The following is a 14596-nucleotide window of genomic DNA, read 5'->3' on the forward strand; positions in this document are numbered from 1 at the left end:
TGGAGTAGAAAGAGATTAAGGTGCTCTCCTTATTTAAGATTTGGACTTCTAGGTTCGAGCGGAAACTTACAGAAAAGACCACAAAAGACCTGGGGGTCGTTGAAGAAGATGGTTTGATTTTAGAACATTAACCTTGAATTACAGATTACATAAAGTGTGTATAACTATATCAAGGAAAAAAAGATTTTTTAAGTTTTACATTATTACTAGATACTGAATTACCAAAACGAATAAGATTTTAATGGCTTACAGAAAACATTCTTCATAAAGAAGAGCAGGTAGAATCAGGTTGAAAGATTGCCTGGTCGTCGAGATATATCATTTTGAAGCTAGAATAAAGCTAAGAACAAGATTGTCCGTTCGACGCAGTGGTGAACGCAGAACGCTGTGCCAGTTCGATTTTTCCAACAACTGTCAGTCGAACAATCTACAGGAGTTGCTTTGTTCAATGTTCGATGACTGGCAGGCTATGATGACAGGCGCAAAATTTTGCGTTTGCGTCCAGGTCTGACGGACAATCTTGTTCTTACCTTAAGTAGCGCTCCGGTTTCTGTAAGTTTTCACGATTCCGTCTCCAACAAAAATTCCCATACTCTAAGTGTTATTATTTAAAATCACTTGCAATTTGAATACAGCTTGCTTGGACTTGTTACAAAAAATATAACAATTATTTTTTAAAGAGATGTTTTTAAATTTATACTTTCATATTAATGGTTGAATGGTTGAAATTGCAAGACACAACCCTATGCCTATGGTCGCACCACACCATCCAAGTAATCATCGCCCGAGGGCATCCGACAGCAAAATGCCCAAGAAGCCGTCATCGTCTTGCCGGGAGGACTCTCTTCCCGTGGACGAACCGTGCCTTCCAAGCCAGCGCCGCACCGAGCGGCTCATTTTCCCCAAGCCCCTCATTACGGTCGAAGGAATCGCCCGGGCTCCGCTGAATCCGGGTGATTTTGCCAGCCTGCATCAGCGGACGTACGAGCTGCGGCCGGAATGGTTCGAGGGTTTCCAGCTGAACGCGTCCAAGACGTTGGCCGTACACCGGATCGTCCGTGCAAGCTGGAATTTGAGCCACGTCACGCCGACGGGCTTCCGCGTTGGCGCTCAACTTCAGCGACGGTGCAGCGACAGTGTTCTGGTGAGTTGTCAGTTCTAATCAAGCATGCCGAACTTGAACAGTCCAAGGCTCTTGATGACGGTTTAATTTTGCAGAAAACCCCACTCGTGGCGTTTGACGTCAATCCCGGGACGTTGTCCTCGAACGTGTCCCTGCTGTACCGGCCGGTCGCATCCGTCTGTTGCGAGATAAATGTCCAAGTGTCTCCTCGAGGTGGTTCTGGCACCGAAGACCTAGGACCGGTGATTGATAAGGCATCGTTGCAGCACACGGGGTCCAGCACCACGACAACGCTCCGGTGCTACCGGCCAGGTCGGGACTCGTGTCGGTTGACGCTGGACCACTTAATGAGCTACAACGATCGGCTGGCCATCGGGGGTGAGCTGCTGTACGAGTGGTACCGGAACACCAGCAATGCTCAGATTGCACTTGCAGCGAGGTAAGTTTGACATTGGTTTGTCGTGTTCTTCGCACGGTGTTTGGTAAACGGTAAATTAATTAGTTTGCTTTCGATGAGATTGTATTGAATTTCTCGCAAGAGTGGCCATAAATACATTATTGTTTGGCTTCTGACTTCTATGACCCAAAGCCGCAAGTAGAAAAAATCAACATTACAAATTATTTTTTTTAAATAGGTTTTTTATTGTTGGGTTATGCGTTTATTATATTTTCAATTGGAGAGACCGATTTAAAAAAAAAAAAACTTTGAAGGCTTGAATATTTTTTTTGAAAATTTTTGATTGGCATGCCCAACAACTTTCTAGAAGAAAAAACAAATGCCAACAATATTCATGAAAAGTTAGATTCTTAAAACTCCCTCCCTCCCGTGAATCACCTATATTTTCAACCAAGCCCTTTTCTATTTCCAACAACTCTTTTGAAAGACATCAAAGCTCCAGAACGGCAAAATTTCTTTGAAAATTCATGTTCCACTTAATTAAATGCGAACTTTACCACTATATATCTAATGCTAACGCTTACGTAGAAAGTATGCTAATGCTTATTCCTCACCAAAACCTGTCAAACTCCTAGCAAAAATTTTTTGGAGATACCGTGGAAATTTTCCCTTATCACCTTGAAAAAAGTGGGACAACAACACTTCCATCTTCCAAACCCCTTTCCTTATCCCTTGTGTGCGGTGGAGATGGGAGCGGTCGGCAATGCATGGCTATCATGGTACTTATTGAATATCTCGACGCTGTCGTGCTGTCATGTCGTACGTTGCTTTTTGACGAGAGCACGCAATTAACCATTCTGTGCATCGTCCTGAAGTTTGGCTGAATTTGGTTACCGGAGTTACTAGCAGCCATGCCAGATATACAGATAAATCTGTATTATACAGATTTATTGATTCCAAAAATCACAAAAATCTGTATATACAGATTTTTTTTAAAATGATTTAATTTGAAAATTTCAATAATTTGGTTATTGAATTATGCTTTAATATGGTTAAAAAGCTGAAATCTCTAGTGAAAAGTCTAAGAAAATCTTCTATGGCTTCGAATTTGACATGATACAGATAAAATACAGATTTATATTTAAGAAATTACAGATTTCCCATAAAATAATTTGGCAACGTTGGTTCCTAGTTATAGTAGACAATGTTTACGCCACACAGAAAAAAAAATCATGGTAATATTACATCTGGGAAGGGGTACATCTTTTATGTCAGAAAAAAGCTGTAATTTTACCTCTGAAAATGTGTAATTTTACCACTTTTCTGGTGTAATGTCATTTTTTCAGTCTAAAATGAGGTAAAATTACATCATAAAAGAGTATTACCAGTATCAACCTTCCAAAATTACAGCTTCCAAATTTACATTATTTTGTTCTGTGTACACAGTAAAAAATAATGTAAATTTGGAAACTGTAATTTGGGAACGTTAAATATTACCTCTTTTATGATGTAATTTTACCTCAATTTAGACTGGAAAAATGATATTACACCAGAAAAGTGGTAAAATTACACATTTCCAGAGGTAAAATTACACCTTTTTTCTGACATAAAAGATGTACCCCTTCCCAGATGTAACAAGTTACGGAAATTCAACATCATCAGCACAGTCGACAACAATTATCCAAACTGCGAACAAAGCATAACTTCGTTTACCTCGCCGAGATTAAAGCAAGTTGCTCGATTAATACTCAATAAGCAAAACCTCAGTACCTCTGGGGAACTTTTCGGATTACAATAAAATCAGAACATTTTGGACAGTCTAACTAACCACATCGGCGTTATTAATTTCGTGAAATCTCCCCTTCGATCATGGGGGGAGATCGAAGTAGCCATGTGCAAGTTCGGACGTGACATTTGTGCGGTGCCGAAAATTTAACGTTTTTCTTCGGTTAAGAGTTTCATTGGTAAATTCCAAGAAAGTTTTTGATGAGTTTTTTTCGGATTTGTTTGTGATGTAAGTGAATCTACATGCTGAAGGCAACAGTGAAACTCTGCGTGATTTTTTTTTGTGTGGCGTAACGGAAAGCCGTTACAGCATCGTATTCGATGTACAGTATGTAAAAAAAGTATTTACACCCCTTGGGCACTATGCACATTTTGTGATGAAACATGTAAACAATTTAATGTTGACATAAACCTAGTACTACGTTTTGTTCAGAAACTCATACCGAACATTTTGCTGCAAAAAACTCATGAAAAGATGTTTTCTATAAAAAGTTATATAACAAATACTATTACAAAAATAAAAAAGGTGCAAAAAAAGTTTGTACACCTTTCGTAAAATTAACATAAATAATGTTATTTGTTGACAAATCACCATAAATCCAGTCCCCAACTCCAAATAGGCATCCTTGACTGATTAAAAAAATAATTTGGATTGAATTTAAAGTTTACTAACTACTTAGTATAAAAGTTTATATAACTCTGGAAATTCTATATAAAACTTATCTAAACTTAATTTTGCAAACTTTTAATTCAACTAAATGTCAATATATTACCATATAATTGCTAAATAAACATTTTGGAGTGGGTATAACACCGTTTTGGGGGTCTTTGTATCGATAGAATAGATTTTCGTTGGAATTTCGTACCAACCCGGAATTACGTCGTCGGAAAATCCGCCGGCATCCGAACCGGTCCACAATTCTTAAGTCAACCTATGTGGCATCGGAAAGGGCATAAAATTTCCGATCTTTTGATATCCATACATCTAGGTTTTCTATAAAACCCACGATTTTAAATACCTGGGCAAAAAGTAAGTTTGATCCACGAGAACAAAAATTACGAAATTCCATACATTTTTGGCAGATTGCTCAAACAAAACCATAACAACGTTTTTACCTAGGTAGATCGGAAATTTTATGCCCTTTCCGATGCTACATAGGTTGACTTAAGAATTGTGGACCGGTTCGGATGCCGGCGGATTTTCCGACGACGTAATTCCGGGTTGGTACGAAATTCCAACGAAAAATCTATTCTAGCGATACAAAGACCCCCAAAACGGTGTTATACCCACTCCAGAATGTTTATTTAGCAATTCTATGGTAATATATTGACATTTAGTTAAATTGAAAGTTTGCAAAATTAAGTTTAGATAAGTTTTATATAGAATTTCCAGAGTTATATTAACTTTTATACTAAGTAATTAGTAAACTTTATATTCAATCCAAATTATTTTTTTAATCAGTCAAGGATGCCTATTTGGAGTTGGGAGACTGGATTTATGGTGATTTGTCAACAAATAACATTATTTATGTTAATTTTTCGAAAGGTGTACAAACTTTTTTTGCACCTTTTTTGATTTTTGTAATAGTATTTGTTATATAACTTTTTATGGAAATCATCTTTTCGTGAGCTTTTTGCAGCAAAATGATCGGCTTGAGTTTCTGAACAAAACGTAGTACTAAATTTATGTCAACATTAAATTGTTTACATGTTTCATCACAAAATGTGCATAGTGCCCAAGGGGTGTAAATACTTTTTTTACATACTGTATATTCGGTTTGTCGAATTCTTTGAAGAACCTTGGTGAAGTCTTTCCATACTGTTTTTTTGCTAGATAATTTATATTATATTCTATTCATCAAATGAAATATCCTTCCTACCCCACCCCAGCTTCCATGTCCATAATCCCAATTCCACCCCCTCCTCCCTCTTCTCCCTCCTAAAAAAAATAATTACTTGCCAAATTTACACTTACACACCCAACCACAACTCATTCGGAGCGTTTGGTACGTATGTCCACGCATCCTTCCTCCCCTGTTGATTCTGTGAAATGTGATCCGTTCTCAGAATTTGTCTCTGCGGTTAATGCAACGCAGTAGGCCTGGCCGCTTTAATTTTTGCAATACATGTTCGGGGTTACTCGGATGTAATGCAATCATTAATATTGACAAGAAAGGACTTGGGGCGTAATCTAACCACATGTTCTTCCAGGATGCTTTCTTCGGACTGGCTGTGCTTGTATTCGATTAGATTAGATTAGATTAGATGAAATCTCCCCTTCGATCATGGTCGTTTTATAACTAATATTACCATGATTTTTTTTCTGTGTAGTCGAGCTTGTACGTGTGTCAAACGCATTCTGACCTGAAATCCCTTTGGCCAACTGTCGCATTTACATCAATTTTCAGGATGTGTCATGATAGCACAACAAGATTGAAACTTCTTTCATATGAACAATGACAAAAATGCACGGAGCTTTTCGGTTTTTTATTGAATATTTGAGGATTAAAACCGAATTTTGGGGTTATAGTTAATAATAAGTACTTCAAAAGTTATGCTAAAAAAACGATTTGGCTAGAGTTTGAAATATTGTAAAAAAGGGTGTTTTTTGTAAGAGAACCCATCATGCTAAACATTGTTAGAAAGGTATTCGAAAGACCTTTCCAACGCGCCCAAAAGATTGAAGATCTGACAACTCCATCAAAAGTTATGAGCGCTTAATTGTTATTTATACACTTTTTTGAGGCCGGATCTATAATATTTTGATGAAAAAGTTGTGCGGATCTATCATGCGACCCACCGTTGGATAGGTAATCAAAAGACTTTTCCAACAAGCCCAAAAGATTGAAGATCTGACTAGCCAATCAAATGTTATAAGTACTTTAGTGTTTTTAATACACTTTTTTTGAGGCCGGTTCTCAGATATTTTTATAAAAATAAGTATTATTTATACAATTTATTGAGGCTGTGTGGTATATTCACTTTATGAATGCAAGGAAGGCACCAACCACCTAAAGGTGGATTAAGTAACGTTTTTTCTATCTAACTTCAACGATCAACAGCGACCCATAAACCTGATTTGGCTCAAAATTGACACAGATTTGTTTTGTTGAAGTCAGTCTTTATGTCTTTTTTTGTCATAATTTGGTAATTTGATTTGCTTCGCTAAATTTAACTTCATAAATATATCATAAAGATTTCACCTCCCAGATACAATCACGAGCGGCACTCGTTTGCGGCCACCGGCTCGCGCGAAGCCTTTGACCTGAGCTACTGGCGGCGGGTCAACGGTCGGCTCCAGATCGGTTCTTCGCTGGCGTGCAGCCACCGTGAGGGCAAAGCCATCGGCACCATCTACTACCGGCTGGAGCACCCGGACTGTACCGTGCGGGGCCTGTTCGACTCGGACTGGTCCATCGGGTTCACGTATCAAAGGTAAGTGGCGGTTGTTGGCTGATGGGGTGTTCAAAATTTGACATTGGAACTTAATACATAGTTAAATTTGCTGTTGTCCTCGTCCTCAAACTTTCTGAAAATTTGCAGTAGAATTCTTCAATAGGTGAATTTGGACACCCTACCCCACGCCTACGACCTAACCGACCTTCCGTCAGTGGGAGGCCGCTTTTGATTGAACTTTTTCCAGTGCCTAAATAATCTGATCGAATGCTAATTGAATTCTTTCTCGGTTTTCCCGCGCACTCAATCGCATTTGTGGCTGGGGTGTGAAATTCGAAATGAATTTTCCGCCGATTGGAACGCCACTTTTTGTTCGCGGAAATTCGCGGATGACCAACTCCCACTCCCCAACCCTCCCCCGCAGAAAGCTGTCACAGATGCCGATCGTGGCCGGCCTCAGTCTATTATTCTGCATCCCGAAAAACACATTCCAGAGCGGATTCAAAATTGATTTGGACTCTAATTTGCAATGATCGGCCACGGCGTGCGTGCGTGCTGGTGAACGTGGACGGAATTTCCAGGAAGCTGCTTCCGGTATAATCGGCTTGTGAAATTTAGGGGTGCGAAAATCGAGCGGAACCGAAGAATAAAAAAATCAAATAATATTTTGGCAACAAGCCGAGCCACGGAAAGCCGATTATCGAGTGCAGGGTCTTTTTTTGCACGTGCAAATTGCACGTGGCGATGCAGATGAGGGACCAAAGTGGTGTGCGAGATATATGATTAAGTGCCGCGATGATGATACGTAGGCCCAAGTGAGGGTCAAAAGGTGGCGCGGGAACCCCAGGTGGCGGTTTCGGCAACTGTCGCCGAAATTGGATTTTGATCCGGTTGTGGGGATTTTTCCTTCGTCGGAGATTGGGCCCGATCGGTGACGAGATTAAATTGAAACTTGCTAATTGTGGTAATTGCTTTCTGAATGCACTCATTAGGAACGAACTTTTTTTTTGTCGAGTGTTGGGCATTGCACTTCGTTATTTTTTTTTCAAATTTCACTTATTTCATTTAAAATGTTGCTGAAATATGGATTACCTTTCATTTTAATTTAATTTAATTTTGAGAACAGAGTTCGCCATCGCTTAATGAATCGAGTAGATCAATTGAAGGAAAAAGTTACATAATAAAGATTTAGAGGTTTAAAATTTCTATTTTTTTTATGATGGAGCACTTGGATCAAATAATCGAAACATTTATTATGTAAAAAAGTTGTCAATAGTTATTAAATACTTGACCCCATTTGATTAATTAAAACAAATATGTTGTTTGTTAGCATCCTTCAAAAGTTATCCTGCTTCAAAAAGTGAATAATTACCACTTAAGTGCTCATAACTTTTGCTTATAGCGCGTCGGAATATTTTTTCAAATATCTTTCTAAAATATTCTTTTTTCTAATATTCCAACCTTTAGCCCAAATTGATTTTTTTTGCAAAACTTTAAATGTTTTGAAGCACCCAAAAATCAAAAAAATCAAACCATCCACATTTACGACCCTCGGGTCTTTTGTGGTCTCTATTGCAAGTTTCTGCTCGAACCTAGGAGTCCGAAGGCTTGAAGGAGGAGAGCACCCAAACCTCTTTCTACTCCAAGGAACCTACCACCCCAGTGTTTGAACTGACGACCTTCGGATTGCGAGTCCAACCGCCGCCAACGATTCGCCAACGAAATCTCTGGAAAAAAAGAATCGTCTCGATTGGTTGAATCATGGCCGAGAACCAGCGAGTTGAAGCTATCGTTCTGTCTGTTTGTTTGGGTGATGGAATTATAGGTGGACAAAGCCGCTCTTTTTTAGGAGCCACTCATTTTCGCTCGCTCTTTAAAATGAGTCGTTCTTTTGAACGGCTCTTTCGCTCTTTTTCATAAATTTTGTTGAAAAAACTATTTTAAAAAAATTGCGTGATTTTTCATGTTTTTAATTAGATTTTATTAGACATTATTTTTAAAAAGCTAAAAACGAGAAGATTCACTTTGAAATCATAGATCTAAACGTTTGAACACCCAAACGGCGGTCGCATGATTGTGATGCATGGCGGCATGAAAGTAGGGGAAATATGCCCATTTTAAGCCTAATAAGCGGTCGTGTTTGGATGATGCTGGATAATCTGGAGTGTTTCTTGAAATTCACTAAAACCAAGTACACCAACGAGTACACGGAGAAAAAAGAGTTCCCAAAATCGTGAACAAGCGTTCATGAAAATAGGAACCACGAACAAAGTGTTCAAATCTCATGGTACGATTTCGAAAAACGTACCATGGAATTTGAACACTTTGTTCGTGGTTCCCATTTTCATGAACGCTTGTTCACGATTTTAGGAACTCTTTTTTCTCCGTGTAGAGCAACTTTTTGTGAACATTTCTGTTTATTTTCACTTGTGTGTGTGTGTGTGGTCCAATCCAATACCCGCTAACCGGTAGCGATATTATGGGAAAGTATAGTTTGTATCAGGCTTTGTATATACCGCATGCTGATACAACTTATCTCAATCCCGGGTATTAGGTGGTGATAGCCCTCGCGCTGCTTCCAACGACCCGTTTCAGAATGACAGAGCTCCTTGCGGTCCAATTCCGAGGTCGCTGGGCATTGTTCGGCCCCGCCTAAACATAGAAGCAAGCATCTGAAGGAAACTCGATCTATATTTAGACTTCCAATCCCGTCGGGAAAATCAGGGATCAGCGTGTATTTAATACACCCAAAGGAAAAATATATCTCAAAATCTGCAACATTGGATTTGCTGCAGAAAATGTCATATTTTATAACATTTTTTGCAGCAAGCCCGTAGATCATTTTTGACCGCGTGTAAAAATTTCAGCGATCTGCAGTTCTTACCAACACATATAATGCTGGCCCGTCCCCGAGCAACACTCCAAAGAGAAGCATTTGTTGGTGCTCTTTCACTCACTTTTCATCAAGCGTCCATGGCGCGGTGGTAGCGTGTCGGATCAATAACCAAGAAGTTGGTGATTCAATCCTCGTTCTACTAAGTTTTTTTGTGAAATACAACCAAAAAGCCGTCGGTAATGTCGATAATTGTCGGTAACGGGCAAAAATGTCATACTCCTATATCGCAAAAATTGCATGAGGACAGATTTCATGCAGATTCTGATATACTTTCATGCCGCCATGCATCACAATCATGCGACTGCCAGTTGGGTGTATGAGAAGATAACATGTTTCAACACTACGGATCAATTCAATACTAGAGTGTAAACCTTCTGATGGTCGACTGCTTAGCGTCCCAGGCCACCAATCCAGAGGTGTGAGTTCGAATCCCACCTGATTCATTTTCGTTTTTATTCATATTCAAAGTTCAAATTCCTGATTCTAAATTTCAAAGGTACCGGCCGGGATTTGATCCCTGAACCTTCTGCTTGTGAGGCAGAAGTCGTAACCATTAAGCCACGGAGCCGGTTAACATTTCTTTTTATTTTCACTTTTATTAAAAGTTATGCTATTCCTTTTACAAGCATTTAAAAAAAATATTTAAAAAATGCATTCTAATCAGTCGATTGCATTGGGCCACGCCCATTTTTCTAATTTCAGCTTAGTTCTTTTTTTCTTCCAGCGCTTAGTGCGTTTCTTGGGTCTGCTTAGTGCTGCCAAAATTGATGAAATTTTAAGCGAACACTCACGAAAAGTAGCATTCATAGCGAAAGTTTCCTGGCAGCACTTGCTCACTCTAACAGGCGCTGCACCAGCATGTTGGTGGTGTTGGTGGCCACCCTTTGTTCTTTATTTGCCTTCGCTCCTCGCTCGGTTTCCTTCAGCCTTCGATTGGAATGTGTAGTCAAAATTGAAACGTCAAAAGACTAAGCGCGTTTGTTTTTTTTTTTTTTTTTGTTTTTTTGAGATGCTGCTTTTTTTTGGTGTCAGGATACTAGTCCTTGGAAACGAACTTGAATTTCAATAAATGTGAATCGAAGATTTTTTTTAACTTTCATTTTTTAAAGAGTTAAAATGGATAAAAATAATCATTTTTATGCATGTTTCTATTGTGAAATTGCCTTAGGAATACGAATATGATAAAATTATCATCAGAAAATGGGATCTAAGGGGTCCCCCGAGCAAAAATTTACAACCAAAAAATTCACTAAAAGTAAAAGTGTCTATTTAATATGTTAAACTGCCTTACCCAAAGCGTTCCCAGATGTCCCCTACAAGCTGCAGGCCGAACCGAGTTGATATCTGGATGGAACACTTTTTTATTTGAGTTTGAAAATTGTGCTATTTTTTCACTAAAATGCCAATAACTCCCTTTAGATTCAACCAATTGGGATGCTCTACCCTGCATTTTGTTGCATTTTTTAAGCCCTTTCAGATGCATTTTGAATTTTGAAATTAAATTGAATTTTGCCCAAGTTACAGCCTTTTTACGATTTTTGACGTTTTTGAACCTTCAAACTTTGTGTCCCGATTTGCCCCACTTCCCGTTGACCTAGAGTGCTCATATTTTGGCCAGATGCTAGTTTTATATGTACAAACAACCCCTGAAAATTTCAGGCAGATTGGTGAGGTCCAAACGACGTCCCATACAAAGGGGTATGCCCTGTTCGTGGACTCGCTCATAAACATTTATACGCCTGATTGCACTTCAATTTCCATTGAGATTTTGCAGTTTTTTTTATTAATATTTACATAGGCTGTTGTATCATATTTTTTAGAAAGGAGCTCGATGGACCCCAAGGCGAATCCAATGAGACCAAAACGGTCAAAATTGGTTCAGCCAATGCCGAGTTTTTAATTTTGAGCACCTCTACTGGAATTTTCATGCAATATGGCCCTAAGAGCTAGTTTGAAATTTTAAACTCATTTGGTTAAGGTTTAGTGCTTCCAACATCATTGACCTGAAGTTTGCATTTTTTTTCGAAAAATCGGCCCTGGCAAAATCAAATGGACGACGCATATCTTTTTTGCCGGGGACAATTTTTCGAAAAAATGCCGATTTTTGAAAAAAAAGTATTTTTACGGGTTAAATCCAATTTAAATTGAAGGGCGGAGCGCCAGCTCCTGTTACGTCAAATCAAACTCATATTTGGGATTTGGGCTCAGTATGCCCACCGGAACAAACCCCTGAATGCCCGCCAAAAAGTCAATTTTGTAACACTCTAATGCTTCATTGCATATCTGAGTAAGTCACGTGATTGCAAAAATCTGAAATAAGCAGAACATGCTACGAAAGTCATGCTGGTTTTTGGTATCCTGTGGTCGGGTCGGTTCTATTTGTTTCGTCGTCCGTGTCTGTCGCGGGTGACCATGAACGGCCATGATCGATGACGACCAACTTTTTCAAAACTTTTTTTCGTAAAATCGCGATAACTCGTGATGTTTATAAGCAAACCCATTATGTCTGTATATCAAAATTTTTGTAATTGTCTGCTCTACATTTTTGTACAACATTGTTACACTCTGAAAAATAACCCTGCAAAGTTAGAAAAAACACGAAATTTTAAAATGAAAAATTTTGTTCTAAATGAAAAAATGACCCTTCTGGATCAATGTAGAATCGAAAAATACATTTAATTTTCCATAAAATGACATGTTTCAAAAAAAATTACAGTCAAGTATCGGAAAATAAGAGCATTTTTAAAACGTTTTTAGCGTTTTTTTCGATGAAAAATACGTTTTTTCGGAATTCTGAGTATGCCATCAAATCGGGCGTTTACATAAAAGTCTCTTTGACCCCAAATTTCTATCTCATCACCGTTTCAGGCTGCAAATTATTGAAAAACACCTCTTTTTCGCATGTTCAAAAATGGAAGGGGTCGTACCGCCCCTCTGCCACGAGATATTAAAAAACAGACCTCGGATTCGTGATCAGGGACAAAAGTTACCCCTTAGGACAAAGTTCACGCAAATCGAAGAGGGGACGGGGCAACTGCTGTGTGAGTTGGCGGAGAATTACCCCTGTATGACCCAATCTCACCCCCAGACCTAAGGTCACCCCTGACGGTGGTATTTCAAAGCAAGCGAAACTATTGGTATGCGTTTTGAATCATCCATTTACATTAAAATTGTTTCAGGACTTGAAAATAAAAACAATTCCTTCGCTTTCCAGTCTCAGTCTTGTTTCTGTAATTACTTGGGCTGCTTGAAACGCAATAACCTACATTTGATTAAGTCATCTACACATAACAGTGCAATCCAGAATGTTGTTCCGTCAGTTGATAGCAATGCTCAACTAAACTCTATAATCGAGTTTGGCCCACTCACACTCAATCATGGCCGGAACATCCGACGCTCAAAACATACACTAAAACTGACTGTATTTAGCCCCCAAATTTGGCAAACTGCGCGCCCTACCCAATCTGCATCTAATTTGCACCCCGGACATGGTGGTGGCGGTGACGCACTCCATTAACAGCTCATCAAGCTGGGAAGTGTGGTAATTATCCGGTGGTTCGTCGGACGTAATTGACGTTGGGAGAGTTTGGAGGGGTTTTTGACAGCGGAGAAAAGCTACGAAATTACTCAACAGTGTTATTTGAGGGAATTGCTGACTAACTGTACTGCCGCTCTAATCGTGTCCGTCCCATGTGTTAAAAACAGCAAGCCGAGACAAACGCGTGTCAAAGTTGTCCCGCCCATAAGGCTATGTGTTAGAATTTCACGAAAAAGTGGATTTTCTCCGGCTTTCTAGAACAAAGTACTACATTTTATTGGTTATTCTGATAGTTTACTTGATTTTGAACCAAAGTGCATCATTACCTCAAAATTGACGAAATTACAAATGGGACGGACTAGCTTTGAGCGGCAGTGTAATTCTATTATGATTTTCAGTAATTTCAAAATATCGGTCTAGTTTCGTCTAGTTTTGTTTAAAGGATGGTCTCAAATGTGTGATTGTGATACCCGGGGTTCAACAACCCCCATTTTCCTCCCACATTTCCACAACGACGCAAACTGGAGAATCCACTGAGGCGCTCGGGAGACCTGGGGCCCCCCTAACCACACGTTACAGGAATAGTGGAATAGGGAATACCCCCCGGGCTCCCGAGTGCCCCTGGAAGAGGTCGTATAAAGGGGCAAACCCCCTATCCCCTCGGACGAACCCTGGACGACGCTGAGAAATACAACCCATGACGACTACAAGGAAGATGACACGTGCCTGAGGACTAATCCGTCTAGTGAAATCCTAGTTTTGAAATTTTAGTTTTTAATGTAGTTTTTCATTTAGGTTATCAAATTTTATGTAAAGAACCAATGTAACATCGAAAGCAGTAATTTTAAAAGGTGGAAACCTTACACTGCTAGAAATAATAAACAAACTAAACTAAAAAAAAAAAACGCGGTTCCCGGAAATGGCCAGTAAAATTAACGCACCGATGATTGTGCAATCGTGAATGCTAATTTATTGCATAATGCGGTGCCGTGGACATTGTTATGCAAATTTTTGCCTCCCACCAATATGCCGCTGTAGCAGAGGCTGCAACAAAACCAAACCCCGGTGACATTTTACCACACGTGCGCCATTTCCACGCAACGATTTTGGGTCAATCAAATGGTACAAAATATGTCAATTGAAGGCTGAAATGGGGAAACGGCTGACCGATGTTTGTAGCCGAAGTCGTTTCAATAACTTAACCGCAGTTTTAATTTGCGGATATTAATGGTTTTTTTTCCTTTAAGTCCTTGAAGCATTCGATCAATATAAATTGACCATGCAATTCTCAAGCATTTCGCGGCTTTGATTTCTCAATACAAGTCTCCATACACATTTGGGGGCTTTGAAAATGTTCAGTTTTAAATGTTTGATTTGACCTTCTGCAGTTAGAAATATTTCACGTAAGTTTCGGCGTGTTGGGTAAAACTTGGATAAAGCTATTTTTCGTAACATACTAGA

At 39.2% G+C, this 14596-nt stretch overlaps 1 protein-coding gene across 1 annotated transcript; it reads left to right on the plus strand.

Annotated features, from left to right (window-relative positions):
* The first annotated feature begins 758 nt into the window (after positions 1-758).
* On the plus strand, positions 759-7405 carry LOC120418767 (mitochondrial import receptor subunit TOM40 homolog 2). Its single transcript, XM_039581244.1, has 4 exons — positions 759-1144; positions 1219-1562; positions 6516-6740; positions 7126-7405. The coding sequence occupies exons 1-4, from the start codon at positions 806-808 to the stop codon at positions 7232-7234; spliced, it is 1017 nt and encodes a 338-aa protein (XP_039437178.1). The 5' UTR covers positions 759-805; the 3' UTR covers positions 7235-7405.
* Positions 7406-14596: the final 7191 nt, after the last annotated feature.

This window comes from Culex pipiens, chromosome 3, assembly GCF_016801865.2.
Source record: "Culex pipiens pallens isolate TS chromosome 3, TS_CPP_V2, whole genome shotgun sequence".
Taxonomy (NCBI): domain Eukaryota; kingdom Metazoa; phylum Arthropoda; class Insecta; order Diptera; family Culicidae; genus Culex; species Culex pipiens.